At 42.8% G+C, this 17,781-nt stretch overlaps 1 protein-coding gene across 1 annotated transcript in view; it reads right to left on the minus strand.

The window, feature by feature from the left end:
- Window positions 1–15,192, minus strand: part of MTAP (methylthioadenosine phosphorylase) — a 34,444-nt gene extending 19,252 nt beyond the window's left edge. Inside the window, exon 1 of the mRNA XM_060762449.2 lies at window positions 15,086–15,192. Coding sequence (XP_060618432.1) covers window positions 15,086–15,118 — 33 coding nt within the window. The 5' untranslated portion in view covers window positions 15,119–15,192. The remainder of the gene's footprint in view (window positions 1–15,085) is intronic.
- Between the last annotated feature and the right edge of the window lie 2,589 nt (window positions 15,193–17,781).

The raw sequence follows: 17,781 nt of genomic DNA on the forward strand, positions 1-17,781 counted from the left end.
ATTTTATCTATGGATCAATTTGCCTGAATCTTCCTGAGGGGTAAATTCAGAACTTAAATGTTCATTAAACTGTTCTACTAGTGGCAGGGTTAATTTGATTCAAACCACTTGTCTGCAGGTCTCACTTTAATGATTTACATCACAGTTTAAATCACTGGAAAAGAAGTTCCTATTTATGATTTTAAAAAAGTAAACGTCTACTATTAAGATAACCTTAGGACATATTCAGAGAGGCAAATTCCATTAGCGGACATGAAGACAATAAGCAATTATTCTGAATTGTTTTCAGATTAATTTTCAGTTCATCATAAATGGGATAACTTTGAACCACCTTGAGTCGCCTCCGGGCTGAGAAAGGTGGTATGCAAATATGGTAAATAAATAAACTTTCATATATATCTAGACTTTCCCTTCATGTTTAAATCAACCACAAATTCTCTATTCACTGACCTTATGTTTACTCTTGGGTGCATCCATATTGCAGAATTATAACAGTTTGAAACTACAGCCCCTTCGACACTGCCATATAAAATCCAAATTATCTATTTTGAACTGGATTATAGGGCAGTGTAGACCCATATAATCCAGTTCAAAACCAATAATGTGGATTATCTGATTCGATAATTTGGATTATATAGTGGTGTAGAAGGGGCCTACCTTAACTACCATGGCTCAATGCTGTGGAATCCTGGGATTTGTAGTCTGGCAAGATATTTACTTGTCTGACAGAGAGAGCGAGCTGGTGCCACAATAAACTACAAATCCCAAACTGCTATACAAATCCCAATCTGGACTGATCAGATGATCTCCCCTCTCCCTAAAATAATATTAACATATTCATAGATTATAAAATGTTGTGTTATTAGCATTCAAAATGATATCTTTCAATTAAGGTAAAGGTTTCCCCTTGAGTCGAGTAGAGTCTGACTCTGGAGGTTGGTGCTCAATTCTATTTCTAAGGCGAAGAGCTGGCGTTGCCCATAGCCGCCTCCAAGGTCATGTGGCCAGCATGACTGCATGTAGTGCCGTTACCTTCCCGTTGGAGTGGTACTTATTTATCTACTCATATTTGCATGTTTTCGAACTGCTAGGTTGGGAGAAGCTGAGGCTAACTGTGGGAGCTCACCATGTCCCATAGATTTGAACCACCAACCTTCTGGTTAGCAAGTTCTGCAGCTTAGCAGTTTAATCCACTGCATATCTTTCAATTAGGGCCTTTTAAAAACCTAAGGTTTTAAGACCATTCTGAAATTTAATTTGAATGATAAAAATCTGATCACCGGAAATCCTGTATTATCTTTTCCTTAGCTGAGTGGGGCAGAGAAACTAAGAAAGCCTCTTTGTTAATATAAAAATACAAATTGAGACAGTAACCATGTCCTGAGTTCTTGTAATATGTCAGCTTTAATCACCTAGGTAAGAGTTCGAGATCTGAAGATTTGGAAATCTTCTAGTACACAACAAGAAATAATGTCTATGCACCAAGATATCCTGCCAAGCAAACTGGCCACATGTATCTGCATTTCTCACATTTGATGGCCTTTTATGTATACTGTGGAAAAAGAGTGGGCTTACTGGCAGGAAAAAAACAAAGGTTTGAATGAAGAACACCACATTCTGTACAAAATATGCAAGGGTTGGGGGGTGGCAAACATTACAAACAATTATCAAAAATGTGCCAATTTTTCCCCATTCTTACCTAGTAGGGAGAAAGCTTTTAAACTTATTGATTTTGGCATGCAAGAATGAAGAAAGAGAAGATTTACATTCCTTAATACCAAGAAACAGGGATTGCACAAAGTTGGTATATCAGCAGAATGCCTAAAATATATCTCTGGCCCAACACTAGTTCCAAACACTCGCATCTAGTACATGAGTGGATATATATCCAGATGTGTAAGAATAAACCCTTCCCAGGTTCTTCAACCGATCTTGGGACTAAAAGTATATCCAGAGCTCTATCAAAGCCAATCCATCCAGCTGGTCCCTCACATTTTGGTAACAAAACCCCCACCTGCAGAATTATGTGCAGAATTGTTGTTGTTATTGTTGTGTGCTTTCAAGTTGTGTCTGAAGGGTTCTCTGGGACAGAGTGTGTGGACTTGTCCAAAGACACTCAGTGGATTTTCATGTCAATCCTTGGTTTCCAGAGCTGTATAACAACACTCAGACCACTACACGACACTATCTTTCAAAATCAATTGGTGATTCTATTAAGCTGGAGGGTAGGATGACAGTGTGAAAGCAACAGGGTACTTTTATTTTCCTCCACTAAACTGATGAATCCAGAAGTGCGGAACCTCACTATCAACTATCACTATCCCCTACGAACCAGCATGTACATGATCATCTGAGGACACTCTGCTCTCGCTTCTGCCGCCGTCTCAAGTATGGCTGGTGGGAACGAGAGAGAGGACCTTCTCGGTGGTGGCCCCTCAGCTCTGGAACTCGCTACCCAAAGAGATCAGATTGGCGCCTACCCTTTCCATTTTCCACAAGGAGTTAAAAACCTGGCTGTTCCTCTCTGCATTTGATTAAGAAGTTCACCAGAGAATTGAATCGATCTCGCCATAGCTCTTTGCACTTTTGTTGGCCCTCTCACCTGTAATCCTGTTACTGTAAATGCCTAAGGATATTACCCTCCCAGCTGTGATCCAACCTGAATATTTTGCACTTTCCCTGGGCTCAATCTAGGAAAAATTTACTGATCCTTCTGCACTTCAGCCGTTATACTGTTTTTAAAATGTGCACTGTGATTGTAATGTTTTTCTGATGTTGCTGTTGATTTCATTTTGTTTCATTTTATTTTATTGTTTGTGTTTTAATCTGTATTTTCGGGCTTGTCCCCTTGTAAGCCGCCCCGAGTCCCTTTGGGGAGATGGTGGTAGAGTATAAAAATAAAGTTGTTGTTGTTATTATTATTGTACCTGCCACTTACAACCTCTTGATACTTATTTTATTGACATCCCACTTTCTCCTTACAAAATACCAAAGGTGACTTATAAGCAATTAAAAATGGCCACAGCAAACAAAATGCCAGTTCTGGCTAGGGAAGGGAGAAAATGAATTGGAAAAATACAGCATGCCTGGCAGAAAATAATTTCTATCCTCTTTCACCCCCGGCTATTCCATCTTGGATGGATGGAAGATGCACTCACACAATAACTGGTAATTAAATCTTTCTGCTAGTCATTAGCTTTCTCCTTATTCCCACTGCCAAGAACACTGGCACATAAAAATGAGATACGTTCAGTATGATTTGTACAATCTCAAATAAAGTAAAGCCCTCTACAAGGGGTGCACATATGCCACAGGATAATGTATGTTGACACCACTTTAACTAGTATGGCTCAATGCTATCCTGGGAGTTTTAATTTGGTGAGACACCAACACTCTTTGGCAGATAAGGCTAAAGACCTTGTACAATTTTTTTTTAATCATGTCAGAAGCGAACCGAGAAACTTACAAATCACTTCTGGTGTGAAAGAATTGGCTGTTTGCAAGGATGTTGCCCAGAGGATGTCTGGATGTTTTACCATCCTGTGGAAGGCTTCTCTCATGTTCCCGCATTGGAAGCTGGAGTTGACAGATGGGAGCTCACCCTGTCTTACGTCAAACTGCTGACCTTCATGTCAGCAGTTCAGCCGGCACAAGGGTTTAACCCATTGTGCCCCCACGCCCCCCACTTTGTAAAATGATAGCCTCCATGATTCTACAGGATTGAGCCATGAAAATTAAAATGGTGTCAAACTGCATTAATTCTGTAGTGTAGATGCACCCAAGTTGCAACATTCTTACAAACTGCACAAAACAATGTGCCTCTCAATCATTATTTAACCTACAGCATCTCCCAACATCCTTTCATATTAGAAAGCACTGTGTTCAACGGTGGTTACTCACAGGTAGGTGAATACAGGGTTCATCCCTAAGCTATATTCCCAGCTGTATTTCCCTTCTCCTTGCTGATTTTATCACACCATTACCATTTCATGTTTTATTCAGTGCTTTTAATTTGATATAAGCAATCTGAGAACTGCAAATACACTGGAAGAATGCACATTATCTTTAAAAAATAGGAATAGAAAACCAATTTTCTGCTGATAAAACATTAGGAAGCATCTATTCTAGACACTACATTTGAAGGGTTTTTCACCCTCTGTAAGAACTAGAAATTTACTTATTAGCAATTTCTTAATTTGTTCCATCCGTAGATCATCCAGGCTGGCTGCTTTGCCATTTTTACATTTATTGAGAGCCATTTCTAATTTAGTAGATGTAAAAGCTTCATGAAGGTTGTTGTTTTCATTATCTGGTTGTCTGACCATTGGTTTCCTTCCTACTTTGGTGGAAAGGTTGGGTTTCCCATTCTTCAGAAGTTGAAGCACTATCTGATCTGTCTTTATGTTAGCAATAGCATGGATATTATTTTGTGAGGGATTATTGCTCAACTGTCTTAACAGCCTCCACGCCTTCTGTCTGCTCCTGCATGTATCGACTTCTGTTATCAGCTTTATCAACTGTCATTCTTGGCTTCAGGAATGGAGGACAAATGGTCTGTTGCCCCAGTCTCTGAGGAATATGAGCACTTTATGGACATAGTAAAAACCTGCTCACGGGCTTCTATACCCAGAGGCTGCAGAACACAGCATTACTCCTTGCCTTCCAACAAGGATGCCGAGCAAGCCTTAAGAAATGGGGCTACAAAGTGGAGTCCACAATATGTGAGTGTGGAGAAGAGCAAACCACAGATCGCTTATTACAATGCAACCTGAGCCCTGCTGCATGCACAATGGAGGACCTTCTTATAGCAACACCAGAGGCACTCCAAGTGGCCAGATACTGGTCAAAGGACATTTAGTATAATGCCAAATTAACTTTGTATGTGTTTTTAAATACATTATAACGGTACCCTCAATTAACTTCTGACATGATAAATTAATACATTTCTTAATACTACTTGAAGGTCTTTGCTTTCTTTCAAAGGTATGCACAGAGGTAAGCAGCAGCTGGACTGCAACCTTGGAAATCTAGTTCTAGCCCCCATTCAACAACAACAACAACAAAACTTTATTTATATACCATGCTCTATCTCCCCGAGGGGACTCAGAGTGGTTTCCAAGTAACATCATCAATCAAACATCAAACATCATCAAAGTAAACAACATAAAACATAAAATTAACAAGATGCACTGCATTAATTTTGTAGTGTAGATGCATCCAATCGTGTGCATCATAAGCATAAAAAATCACAATAGCACATATATATTTAAAATAATCCTGCCTGTTCAAGGCAATTTAAAAGGCCGGTCCGAGGCTAGTGCAATTTGTGGAGGGCCCGGGAAATTAGGTAGAGTCTATGGCTGTTCATTTCCGGGGCCTAATAGGAGGAAGTAAGAAAGGTAATTGGTAGAAAAAGATATGGCCATATTCAACAGTAACTGGGGCTGAGCTAGAACTAGTCATTCTCAAAGGCTTGTTTAAGCCACCAGGTCTTCAGGCTCTTACGAAAGGAGGGGAGAGATAGGGCCTGTCTTATTTCTATAGGAAGGGTGTTCCAGAGGCGGGCGGGGGGACGGGGGGGGGACACCGAGAAGGCCCTCTCTCTCGTCCCCACCAACCGTGCTTGTGACGGTGGAGGGAGCAAGAGGAGGACCTCCCCGGAACACCTTAAAGTTCAGCCTTGAAATTTACTAGCAAATTTCCCCACAAGACTTATATCACAGTGCTACTGTGGTGCTAAAGAGAGTGCTGCATGCTACTTTAAGCTTATTAAGGAAAAGCAGGATACAGGAATAAGAATCAAATACAATATGTTGAAATTCCAATTAATGAAATCCTGAAGTAGGGCAAAGGTTCCCACAGGCCTCTTCTACACTGCTACCAAAGCAGATAATCCACATTATCGTCTTTGAAGTGGATTGTATGAGTCTACACTGCCATACAATCCAGTTCAAAATCTGGACTGTATATGGCAGTGTAGAAGGGGCCTTAGGCCCATTCCACACAGCTGTATGAAATCCCACATTATCTGCTTTGAATTGATTTATATGGCAGTGTGGACTCAGATAACCTAGTTCAAACCAGATACAGTGGATTCTCTTCCTTGATATTCTGGTTTATATGCCTGTGTGGAAAGGCCCTTAGAGATCCTCCACACTGCAGAATGATAGCAGTGTGTCACACTTAACTGCTATGGAAACTTGGGATTCATAGTTTGTTGTGACAGAGAAGGATAAATATCTCACAGGACTACACTCCCAACCCCAATTCCATAACATAGAGACATAGTACTTATTGTGGTGTCAAACTGCTATAATTCTGCTTTTTTTAATTTTATTTTTTATCGTGTCAGGAGCGACTTGAGAAATTGCAAGTCGCTTCTGGTATGAGAGAATTGGCTGTCTGCAAGGACACTGCCCAGGGGACGCCCAGATGATTTGATGTTTTTATCATCCTTGTGGGAGGCTTCTCTCATGTCCCCGCATGAGGAGCTGGAGCTGATAGAGGGAGCTCCTCCACCTCTCCCCGGATTCGCACTTGCGACCTGTTGGTCTTCAGTCCTGCCGGCAAAGGGGTTTAACCCACTGTGCCACCGGGGGCTCCATATAATTCTGCTGTGAGATTGGAAATACATATCTGATGGAAGCTAAGAATTAAATCATGTTATTTGGAAACAAAATTGCTGAACCACTGCTTATCGATATGGACAGTCCGCTGCATATCTGCAATAAATCCAAGTATGTTCAAGTACGCTTTACTTCCATCTGGCTACAGATACCAGATGGGAGTAAAGATTGCTTGAGCATACTTGGATTTATTTCAGATATAGTTGACAATGAAAGCAGCAACTGACCGGTCCACTGGGGGCCCTTCCACACAGTCATATAACCCAGAATATCAAGGCAGGAAATCCCACAATATTTGTTTTGAACTGGATTATCAGAGTCCACCCTGCAATATATTCCAGTTCAAAGCAGGTATTATGGGATTTCCTACCTTGATATACTGGGTTATATAGCTGTGTGGAAAGGCCCTACGTCTGTGTTCAGGCAATAATCAATTATTTTAAACAGCATAATTCAGCAGTATAAGGAAAGAACAGAAGAACATCCTGAGTGGGCATGATTTCTTCTCCTTGCCTCCCATCGCGTTCAATGATTGCTAGCTTGCATTACATCCAACTTCTCACTCATATACAATCTAGGATACTGTGGCTTAATGCAAGCCAAAAACAAAATGGTGAATCTGGAACATTTCAGCTTTGGACAGTTATCCAACTGCAACTAATGAGTGAAGATTATGAAATTTTAAAAACAGCTTTACTCAATTGATTTCTGAGGACATGCATGCTTATTAATTGAGGAACGATTTGTCCAAATCCAGAAGGAAACTGAGACAATTTGGACTACAGTTGGTCTTCCACATTTGCTAGGGTTAGGGGCACAGACCCACAAAGAAAGTGAGAACAATGCAATTTAAGAAATACCATTTTTAAACTGAGAGAACACTCTCCTCCAGAGAGACTCTATAGTCAACTTTCAACAGAAGTTGATCAAAAAGTTGCACTGGAAGACCCAAATAATCCAAGAGACGCCATGTTAATCAAATCTTTAAATACCCGCAAATGTGGAAGGCCAACTGTACCAGGTCCAATTTGGTTCAGTCTCCTGAGCAAAACATTGTATTTCCATCACAGACGGTATGAAGTGGAGCACAAGAGTTGGACTTTGTTCCTTGGGACTGCAACTGTCAATTTCACCCATATTTGCCACTCACAGTGCTCATGAAGACGGAATTTGTTTTCTTAACAAAATGCTGTTGTTGTTTGCCATCACACAGGGCCCTTCTACACTGCCCCTGGTGGCGCAGCAGGTTAAACCCCTGATCCGCTGAATTTGCTAACCTAAAGGTTAGTGGTTCGAACCCAGGGAAGCGGGGTGAGTTCCCGCTGTTGGCCCCAGCTTCTGCAAGCCTAGCAATTCGAAAACATGCAAATGTGAGTAGATCAATAGATACCATTTCTGTGGGCAGGTAACGGTGCTCCATGCAGTCATGCTGGCCACATGACTTTGAAGGCATCTCTGGACAACGCCGGTTCTTCCGAAGAGAAATGGAGATGAGCACCATCCCCCAGAGTCGGACATAACTAGACTAATATCAGGGGAAACCTTTACCTTTTTATGCTGTCATATAAAATCCAGATAAACTGCTTTGAACTGGATTATATGACAATGTAGACTCACATTCACAGCAGATAATGTGGGTCAACTGCTTTGATCTGAATTATATGGCAGTGCAGAAGGGACCATAGACTTCCAACTTTGAACCTTAGTCCTCAACTGCCTTGCTCAAGTCTTGCAAAAATAGGGCAGTGGATTCCTCGACTGAATCAATTCACTTGTAGTGTGGTCTCTTTCTTCTCCTATTACCTTCGGCTTTATTATTCGTTATTGGTTTTTCAAGTGATTTTCAAATTTTCTATGTCACTCAATTTTGAGAATGAGTTTTCCACTTAAAGTTGTAAGAGTAAGGAAATTATACTTTTTCAGATGGCACACTAAAAACAAAGCTACATTAGAGAACTGCATAGTAATTCATTCCAAAGAACATTGACTACAATCTGTCTTTTTCTGGGTACGAAGATAATGCAACATTCTTGGATCTACAATTTTGAAAAGAAAAGTAAAAAAATCAAGTACATCCTTGCCTGAATTCCCTTTGAGAGACACAGGATGCATCTACACTGTCTGAGGCCCCTTCCACAATGGAATAAAATCCCACATTATCTGCTTTTATATAATAATAATAAACCTTTATTTGTACCCCGCTACCATCTCCTGGAGGACTCTGTGCGGCTTACAAGAGGCCGAGCCCAAATACATCAGTAAAAACACAACAACAACAATACAACAAAATGAACTCAAAACAAAGCAATAAACATTAACAAAACACCACCTGGTGTTTTGACCTGGAATATATGACAGTATGGATTCAGATAAACCAGTTCAAAGCAGATATTGTGGTATTTTCTGCCTTGATATTCTGGGTTATATGGCAGTGTGGAATGGCCCTGACATGTATTTAACTGCCACAGCTCAATGTTATAAAAAACTGCAATATAATCCAGATCATCAAAGCAGATTCTCTACATTATTTGCTTTGAATTGAATTATAGGATATGACTTTACACGGCCATATAATCCAGTTAAAAGCAGATAATCTGGATTTTATATGGTGGTGTAAGTGGGGCATGAGGGCCCTTCCACACAGCCCTATATCCCAGAATATCAAGGCAAAAAATTCCATGTGACCTGGCAGAACAGTTATGGCCCTTTCACACTATGCAATTATAGCTTATTTGAGACTAACTAAGTGAGCTCTATAAACTATAAGCCTCAGGGCCCTTCCACACAGCCATACAACCCAGAATATCAAGACAGAGAATCCCACAATATCTGCTTTGAACTGGGTTATCTGAGTCCACACTGCCATATATTCCAGATCAAAGCAGAAAATGTGGGATTTTATGTATGGAAGGGGCCTCTAGAGACAAAGTTGAAGTACTTTGGCCACATCATGAGGAGACAGCAAAGCCTGGAGAAGACAATTATGCTGGGGAAAATGGAAGGCAAAAGGAAGAGGGGCCGACCAAGGGCAAGATGGATGGACGGCATCCTTGAAGTGACTGGACTGACCTTGAAGGAGCTGGGGGTGGTGACGGCCGACAGGGAGCTCTGGCGTGGGCTGATCCATGAGGTCACGAAGAGTCGGAGACGACTGAACGAATGAACAACAACAACAAAGGGGCCTCAGGTCCCATGTTTGAAGGTTACAGAATCCTGGAATTTCCAGTTTGAAATGCCAGATACCGTAGGCTATATGTCATTAGATGGCAATGATAAACAACCTCTGAGTGTTTCTTGCATAAGAAAATACAATAGGCTCTTAGGGCCCTTCTGTACAGCCATATAACCCAGAATAGGAATCCCACTGGAGCATTGCAGCGCACCCAAATACCTGGGTGTCACTCTGGACCATGCCCTGATCTACAAGAAGCACTGCCTGAATATCAAGCAAAAAGTGGGCGCTATGAAAGCTGACTGGCACAACCTGGGGATCACAACCAGACACAGTGAAGACATCTGCCCTTGCTCTATGCTACTCTGCTGCTGAGTACGCATGCCCAGTGTAGAACACATCTCACCACGCTAAAACAGTAGATGTGGCTCTTAATGAAACATGCCACATTATCACAGGGTGCCTGCGCCCTTCACCACTGGAGAAATTACACTGTTTAGCTGGTATTGCACCACCTGACATCCGCCGGGAAGTAGCAACCAACAGTGAAAGGACCAAGGCAGTGACATCTCCAGCTCATCCCCTGTTTGGATATCAGCCAGTACATCAGCGACTTAAATCAAGAAATAGTTTTCTAAGATCTACAAAGACACTCGCTGGAACACCTCAGCAAGCAAGAGTCCAAAAGTGGCAGTCTCAAACCCAGAACCTTCAATCAATGGCTGATACCAGATGAGACACTCCCCCCTGGGCACACAGAAAACTGGGCGACTTGGAAGGTGCTGAACAGACTGCACTCTGGCACCATTAGATGCAGAGCCAATCTTAAGAAATGGGGCTACAAAGTGGAATCCACGACATGCGAGTGTGGAGAAGAGCAAACTACAGACCATTTGCTGCAATGCAACCTGAGCCCTGCTACATGCACAATGGAGGACCTTCTTGCAGCAACACCAGAGGCACTCCAAGTGGCCAGATACTGGTCAAAAGACATTTAATCAACTACCAAGCTTGCAAACTTTGTGTTTTGTTTGTTTGTTAAAAAAATGCAATGCAACTGTTTGGTCTGCCCCTGACACGATAAATAAATAGAAGGCAGATAATACACAATATCCACTTTGAACTGGATTATTTGAGTTCACACTGCTATATTATCCAGTTCAATGTGGATTTATACAGCTGTGTGGAAGGGGCCATAGTTAACCAGCTCCTACAGGGATTGGTAGATGCAAGTTTCTGACTGCTTGAGTGTTACTATTAAAAATAGGTCTAACTAATACTGCACTCTACCATAAACTCTGCATTGGCCCAGCATTAATATTGAAATACAGTAATTAAAAGCAAATTAAGACAAATAAACAGAAACATAATGTAACACAGTTTTACAGTATTATATAAAATATTTTATTTTAATTTTTATTTCAAGCATATTTCTTTGATTTTTTTCACCAGTTGCTTGAAAGTTCTGGTTAGTTTTGCTCCAGTTAACTTAGGGCCCTTTCATACAGCCCTATATCCCAGAATATCAAGACAGAAAATCCCACAATATCTGCTTTGAACTGGGTTATCTGAGTCCACATTCAGATATTCTGGGATATAGGGCTGTGTGGAAGGGCCCTGAGTCCACACTCAGATAATGTGGGATTTCCTGCCTTGATATTCTGGGATATAGGGCTGTGTGGAAAGGCCCTGAGTCCACACTCAGATAATGTGGGATTTTCTGCCTTGATATTCTGGGTTATATTGCTGTGTGGAAAGGCCCTGAGTATACACTACCATATATTCAAAGCAGATAACGTAGGATTTTATCCAGTTGTGTGGATGGGGCCTCAGAATCTACTGTACTAAATTCATGCAGTTGATTTGACTTGACAGACAGCTTGAAGACACACACCAAAACAAACTGTGAATGCCAACAATCCATAAGATTCTGCAACTTCAATGAAAATGGAATGAGACTGCTATATAACACAGACTCAATATCCACAATTTCACATAGGGCCCTTCCACACAGCCCTATATCCCATAATATCAGGGAAACCCATCATGGAAGACCATCTTACTCGTCCAACGAGGGATCGCCTAAGTAAGTAAGTAAGTAAGTAATATCATGGCAGAAAATCCCACATTATCTGAGTGTGGACTTGGATAACCCAGTTCAAAGCAAATATTGTGGGATTTTCTGCCTTGTCTTCTGGGATATAGGGCTGTGCGGAAGGGCCCTGGATTATCTGACTCCAAACTGCCATATATTCCAGCTCAAAGCAGAAAATGTGGGATTTTGTCTGGCTGTGTAGAAGGGGGCTTACTTTCCAGAAAGCATCCCCTCCAAGAGGGGTTTGTGGGCCTTTCTGGGTCCTCTAATGCAATTCTATGGCACACTTCTGGCCCAGAAACATTGTAGTCTGACAAAGTCTTTCTCCCGCTTTGGCCAAGAGGGATGGTGCCTCACCAAACTACAAATCCTAGCACTGATCCATGGCAGTTAAAAAAGGTAAAGGTTTTCCCCTGACACTAAGTCCAGTCGTGTCCGATTCTGGGGGTTGGTACTCATCTCCATTTCTAAGGCGAAGAGCCGGCGTTGTCCATAGACACCTTCAAGGTCAAGTGGCCAGCATGACTGCATGGAGCACCGTTTCCTTCCCGCTAGAGCGGTACCTATTGATCTACTCACATTTGCATGTTTTTGAACTGTTAGGTTGGCAGAAGCTGGGGCTGACAGTGGAGGCTCACGTTTCTCCCCGGATTCGAACCTGCAACCTTTCGGTCAACAAGCTCAGCAGCTCAGTGCTTTAACCCACTGCACCACCGGGGGTGCCAAAAGACATTAATTCTACAGTGTAGCACAGGCATGGGCAAAATTGGGCCTTCAGGTGTTTTGGACTTCAACTCCCAGAATTCCTAACAGCCGGTAGGCTGTATTGTTAAAGGCTTACATGGGGGGAATCACCTGGTTGTTGTAGGTTTTCGGGCTATACGTCTATGACCAGGCTTGTAGCCAGGATTTCGATTCGAAAGGGGTGCTGAGTTTGTTTCGGGGGGGGGGGGGCTGAGTCTGAGTGAAAGAGGGTCTACCCTAGCAAACCTTTTGTATCGTTACCCCAATACCCCCATGCATATGGGATATATTGAGTATGGTGATCAGATCATGATATGAATAAACATAACAGTTTAAATAATATATCAGTAAGGCCTTTTCGCGAACCACCTTGAGAATTTGGGGGGGGGGCTGAAGCCCCCCAAGCCCCCCCCCCCCCCCGGCTACATGCCTGTCTATGATGATGATGATGATTATTATTATTATTATTATTATTTGTACCCCGCTAGCATCTCCCGAAGGACTCGATGCGGCTTACAAAGGCCAAGGCCGCAACAAAACAGAAGTATTCTCTCCTGATGTATAATCATACAGTTGGAAGAGACCTCATGGACCATCCAGTCCAACCCCCTGCCAAGAAACAGGAAAATCGCATTCAAAGCATCCCCGACAGATGGCCATCCAGCCTCTGTTTAAAAGCTTCCAAAGAAGGAGCCTCCACCACACTCCGGGGCAGAAAGTTCCATGGCTGAACAGCTCTCACAGTCAGGAAGTTCTTCCTAATGTTCAGATGGAATCTCCTTTCTTGTAGTTTGAAGCCATTGTTCCATTGCATCCTAGTCTCCAGGACAGCAGAAAACAAGCTGCTGTCCTGGATTTCCCCTCACAAATGTATACATGGCTATCATGTCTCCTCTCAGCTTTCTCTTCTTCAGGCTAAACATGCCCGGCTCTTTAAGCCGCTCCTCATAGGGCTTGTTCTCCAGACCCTTGTTCATTTTAGTCGTCCTCCTCTGGACACATTCCAGCTTGTCAACACCTCTCTTCAATTGGGGTGCCCAGAATTGGACACAATATTCCAGGTGTGCTCTGACCAAGGTGGAATAGAGCATGGGGAGCATGACTTTCTTGGATCTTGACCAGGGGTCCTCAAACTTTTTAAACAGAGGGCCAGGTCACAGTCCCTCAAACTGTTAGTGGGCCGGATTAGAATTTGAAAAAAAAAAAAAACACGAACGAATTCCTATGCACACTGTACATATCTTATTTTTAGTGCAAAAACCATGTAAAAACAATATAATAATTAAAATTAAAAACAATTTTAACAAATATAAGCTTATTAGTATTTCAGTGGGAAGTGTGGGCCTGCTTTTCACTAATGAGATAAGGTTGTTGTTGTTGTGTGCTTTCAAGTCATTTCAGACTTAGGTTGACCCTGAGCGAGGGCTGGATAAATGACCTTGGAGGGCTGTATCCGGCCCTTGGGCCTTAGTTTGAGGACCCCTGGTCTAGACACTAGACTACTATTGATGCAGGCCAAAATCCCATTGGCTATTTTTTGCCGCTGCATTACATTGTTGGATCATGTTTAACTTGGGGGTGTACGAGAACCCCAAGATCTTTTTCACAGGTACTGCTATTTACCCCCCCCCCCGCTGTCCCCCATATCTTTGCATTTCATTTTTTCTGCCTAAGAGGAGTCTCATGCATTTGTCATTTTTGAACTTCATTTTGTTAGTTGTGGCCCATCTCTCTAATCTTCTCTCCAGATGTTTCACCTGCATCTATGGCAAGCATCCCCAGAGGTTGTGAGGCTGGGTTGTTGTAGGTTTTTTCAGGCTATATGGCCATGTTCTAGAGGCATTCTCTCCTGACGTTTCGCCTGCATCTATGACAAGCATCCTCAGAGGTTGTGAGGCTGTTAGGAATTCTGGGAGTTGAAGTCCAAAACACCTGGAGGGCCCAAGCTTGCCCATGCCTGGTATAGTAGATGCCCCCCATTAGCCAAAGTGCTGAAATGCACTGGCAAGAAAGAGTAGGTGGGTGGGGGGCTATAAAAGGACAACTCTCGGGATTCTCTTGAGCCATGCGGTTAACCCGCATTCATTCTGCCATGTAGAAACACCCCCAGTCGCCTTGAAGTCCTAAGGCAAGCCTTGTAATGTGAAAGAGAGAGCCAGGGCCACCTTTCCAGGCAGGAACAATACAAAGGAGTGGGAAGGGAGCGAGGCGTTGGAAGGGCAAAGAAAACTTTGTTGCCTTTTTGGTGCTTTCCGGCGGCAGGCCGCGAGGGCATGGGTCCCCATCCCGGGGAAAGCTTTGCCTTTGTGCCCAAGGCCTCCCCACGGGATCAAGAGCCAGGGAAAGAAGGGGAGGAGGAAGGAAGGAAGGAGGAAGGGCTTGGAATGAAAACGGGAGGGAGAAAAGGAAGGAAGGAAGCCCAGGCGCCTTGAAGGCAGCGCGCCTTACCTTCACAGGCGGAGAGGAAGCCGCCGCAGCCATGTTCCTCGGATCAGAGGCGAAGGAGAGAAGGCGGGCCCCGGCGCCCAGCTCCGGCCGCCCCTTCGCCTGCCTCCCCGCCCACCGGCACAGAGGCCGCCTCCCGCCTGGAGGCTTCAGACCTACGCCTCCCAGGGGTCCTTATCCTGGAGCCAGGGCAACAACCCCCGTGGGGCCAAGCTGCCTACAAGGGGAGATACACCTTGGGCTTGGGCAGGGCTGGCTAGCCAGGCTGCTTCCTTCCCATCAGGCAGATATGGGGTTGCTTACTGTCTTTCATCTGTTTCTCTTCCACACAGCCCTATAGCCCAGAATATCAACGCAGAAAATCCCACATTTTCTGCTTTGAACTGGGATATGTGGCCGTGTGGACGAAGGGCCCTTCCACACAGCCCTATGTTCCATAATATCAAGGCAGAAAAATCCCACATTATCAGAGTGTGGACTTAGATAACCCAGTTCAAAGCAGATATTGTGGGAATGCCTGCTTTGATATTGTTGTCGAGAAATTTAGATTGGCTGTGGATAGACCCAAACCATTGTGGGTTGCCTGGTGAGAAAAGAAGCCAGTATTCCAGAATAAATCTCACCACGTTGAAGAGAGAGCCACCTAGGTTTTATTTCATTCCAGCTGGAAAGGAGGACGATTGCAGTAGTCTGCCAACAAATCGACATAACCCACTGGGCAGAGAAATACAATATATATAGCTGGGTTGTTGTAGGTTTTTCCGGGCTATATGGCCCAAGGTAGGTTCTGTAGGTTTGTTCTTAACTTGAATTTGTTGGAAATTACAACCTTCTTTAAGCCTCCTCTAACAATTTCTTTGTATATAATCCTGTTGCTTACCAAGGGCCTTTCCACACAACCATCTAATCCAGAATTCTCCCCTATGAACCATCAAGATTATTAAGATCGTCTGGAGAGGCCCTGCTCTTGGTCCCCCCCGGCCTCACAAGTGCGTCTGGTGGGGACAAGGGACAGGGCCTTCTCAGTGGTGGCCCCTCGACTCTGGAACTCTTTTCCACTGGAGATCAGAACCGCCCTGTCTATCCTGACATTTAGGAAACAGGTGAAGACTTGGTTATGGAGACAGGCATTCGATGAGTGAGCCAACACCCTGAGATATGGATGGAGGACGATGAGCAACGATTTTAGTGTGACGACTGACCATTATAATTATTTATTGTAATTGATGTTTTAATGTTTTACTGTAATATGTATTATGATGTTTTATTGATTGTATGTGATATTATGGTTGGAAACCGGTCTGAGTCCCTCAAGAGAGGTGAGAAGGCCGGTATACAAAACATTTAAATAAATAAATAAATACCAAGGCACAAAACCCCACAATATCTGCTTTGAACTGGGTTATCCGAGTCCACACTGCCATATATTCCAGTTCAAAGCAAATGTGGGATTTTATTCAGCTGTGTGGAAGGGGCCTTTTTGTATGTATGTTCTGGTATGCAGCTTTCTTTCCTTACTCTATGTTTCCTGAGAAGTAATGGGAGGGGCTGCAGACCACATGATTAAAGCAGCTCTTTCCAAACTTTCCATGTTGGTGACATTCTTATGAGACATGCATCCTTTCACGACACAGTAATTCAGTTTAAACTAGAGGTTAAACTAATGCCTTATAAGAGTTTCATACAATATATAAAATACAGGGTGTCCGTACAGTCTCTTTACCATTAATTTTTTTTATTATGAAAGATAATGAAAAGACAAATATGTAGAAATTATTACAAAATGATTTAATGGTGGATATCTTCCATATTTAGATCTGTAGTTTCACTGAGTCTGCCTATCTGTTTTTTATTTCAATAAACTATGATACACATTGTGCCTTCTCCCGAGGAGTAGCCTTTTTAGGGGTTAATTTCATTTAACAGTACTTCTTTCATCCACAGGGTACCTAAAATACACAGATGCAATGTGATTAAAAACTTTCATAACCACTGAGTACATAGAATAAATCTGATTACGATATCTCATCAATTGCCTTTGTTATATATATTTTTAATGGTAAAGAGACTTTATGGACACCATGTATATACAAGTTTCATGTAATCTTATTTTTTCTTTACGCTTCTTATGTAGTGCAGTTGATTCTTGTGTAGTTTCCTCTATAGCAGGCATAGGCAAACTTTCTAACTTGGGGGCCACTTGGCGGGCCAGAGCAGAGTGAGACGGAAGGGAGGAAGAGGATTCTCCCGAAGCCCCTTCCCTGCCCTTTCCTCCCCTTCTTCTTCTCTTTTGGAGGCAGAAAATGAAGGAAAGATGGGAAGTGTTTGGACCCCAAAAGGGTAAGGTCTTGGTTAGGATGAGCTGGTGGATGGGAGAGAAACATTAGACCTCATATTGCCTACTCCTGATATAGAATCCTAGAATCCTGGTGCTGGTTGAGACCCCCAAGGGCCATCCAGTCCAATCCCCGTTATGTAAGAAGGCACAATCAAAGCACTCCCAATAGGGAGAAAGTGTAGATAAAATAAAATCATACATACTATAAATAAGAAACTGAGATATGTGTACCTGAAGTTCAAAATAAAGTTTGGACTATCCCACACTATCCAAATTCACCACCAGAAGACTGGCTTCAAGGATCCATCACCTGCTCTTGGGATAAAAACAGTTTTTTGCTTTAATTGAGAGCTAAAGCAAT

This window comes from Anolis sagrei, chromosome 2 (assembly GCF_037176765.1).
Source record: "Anolis sagrei isolate rAnoSag1 chromosome 2, rAnoSag1.mat, whole genome shotgun sequence".
Lineage (NCBI taxonomy): Eukaryota > Metazoa > Chordata > Lepidosauria > Squamata > Dactyloidae > Anolis > Anolis sagrei.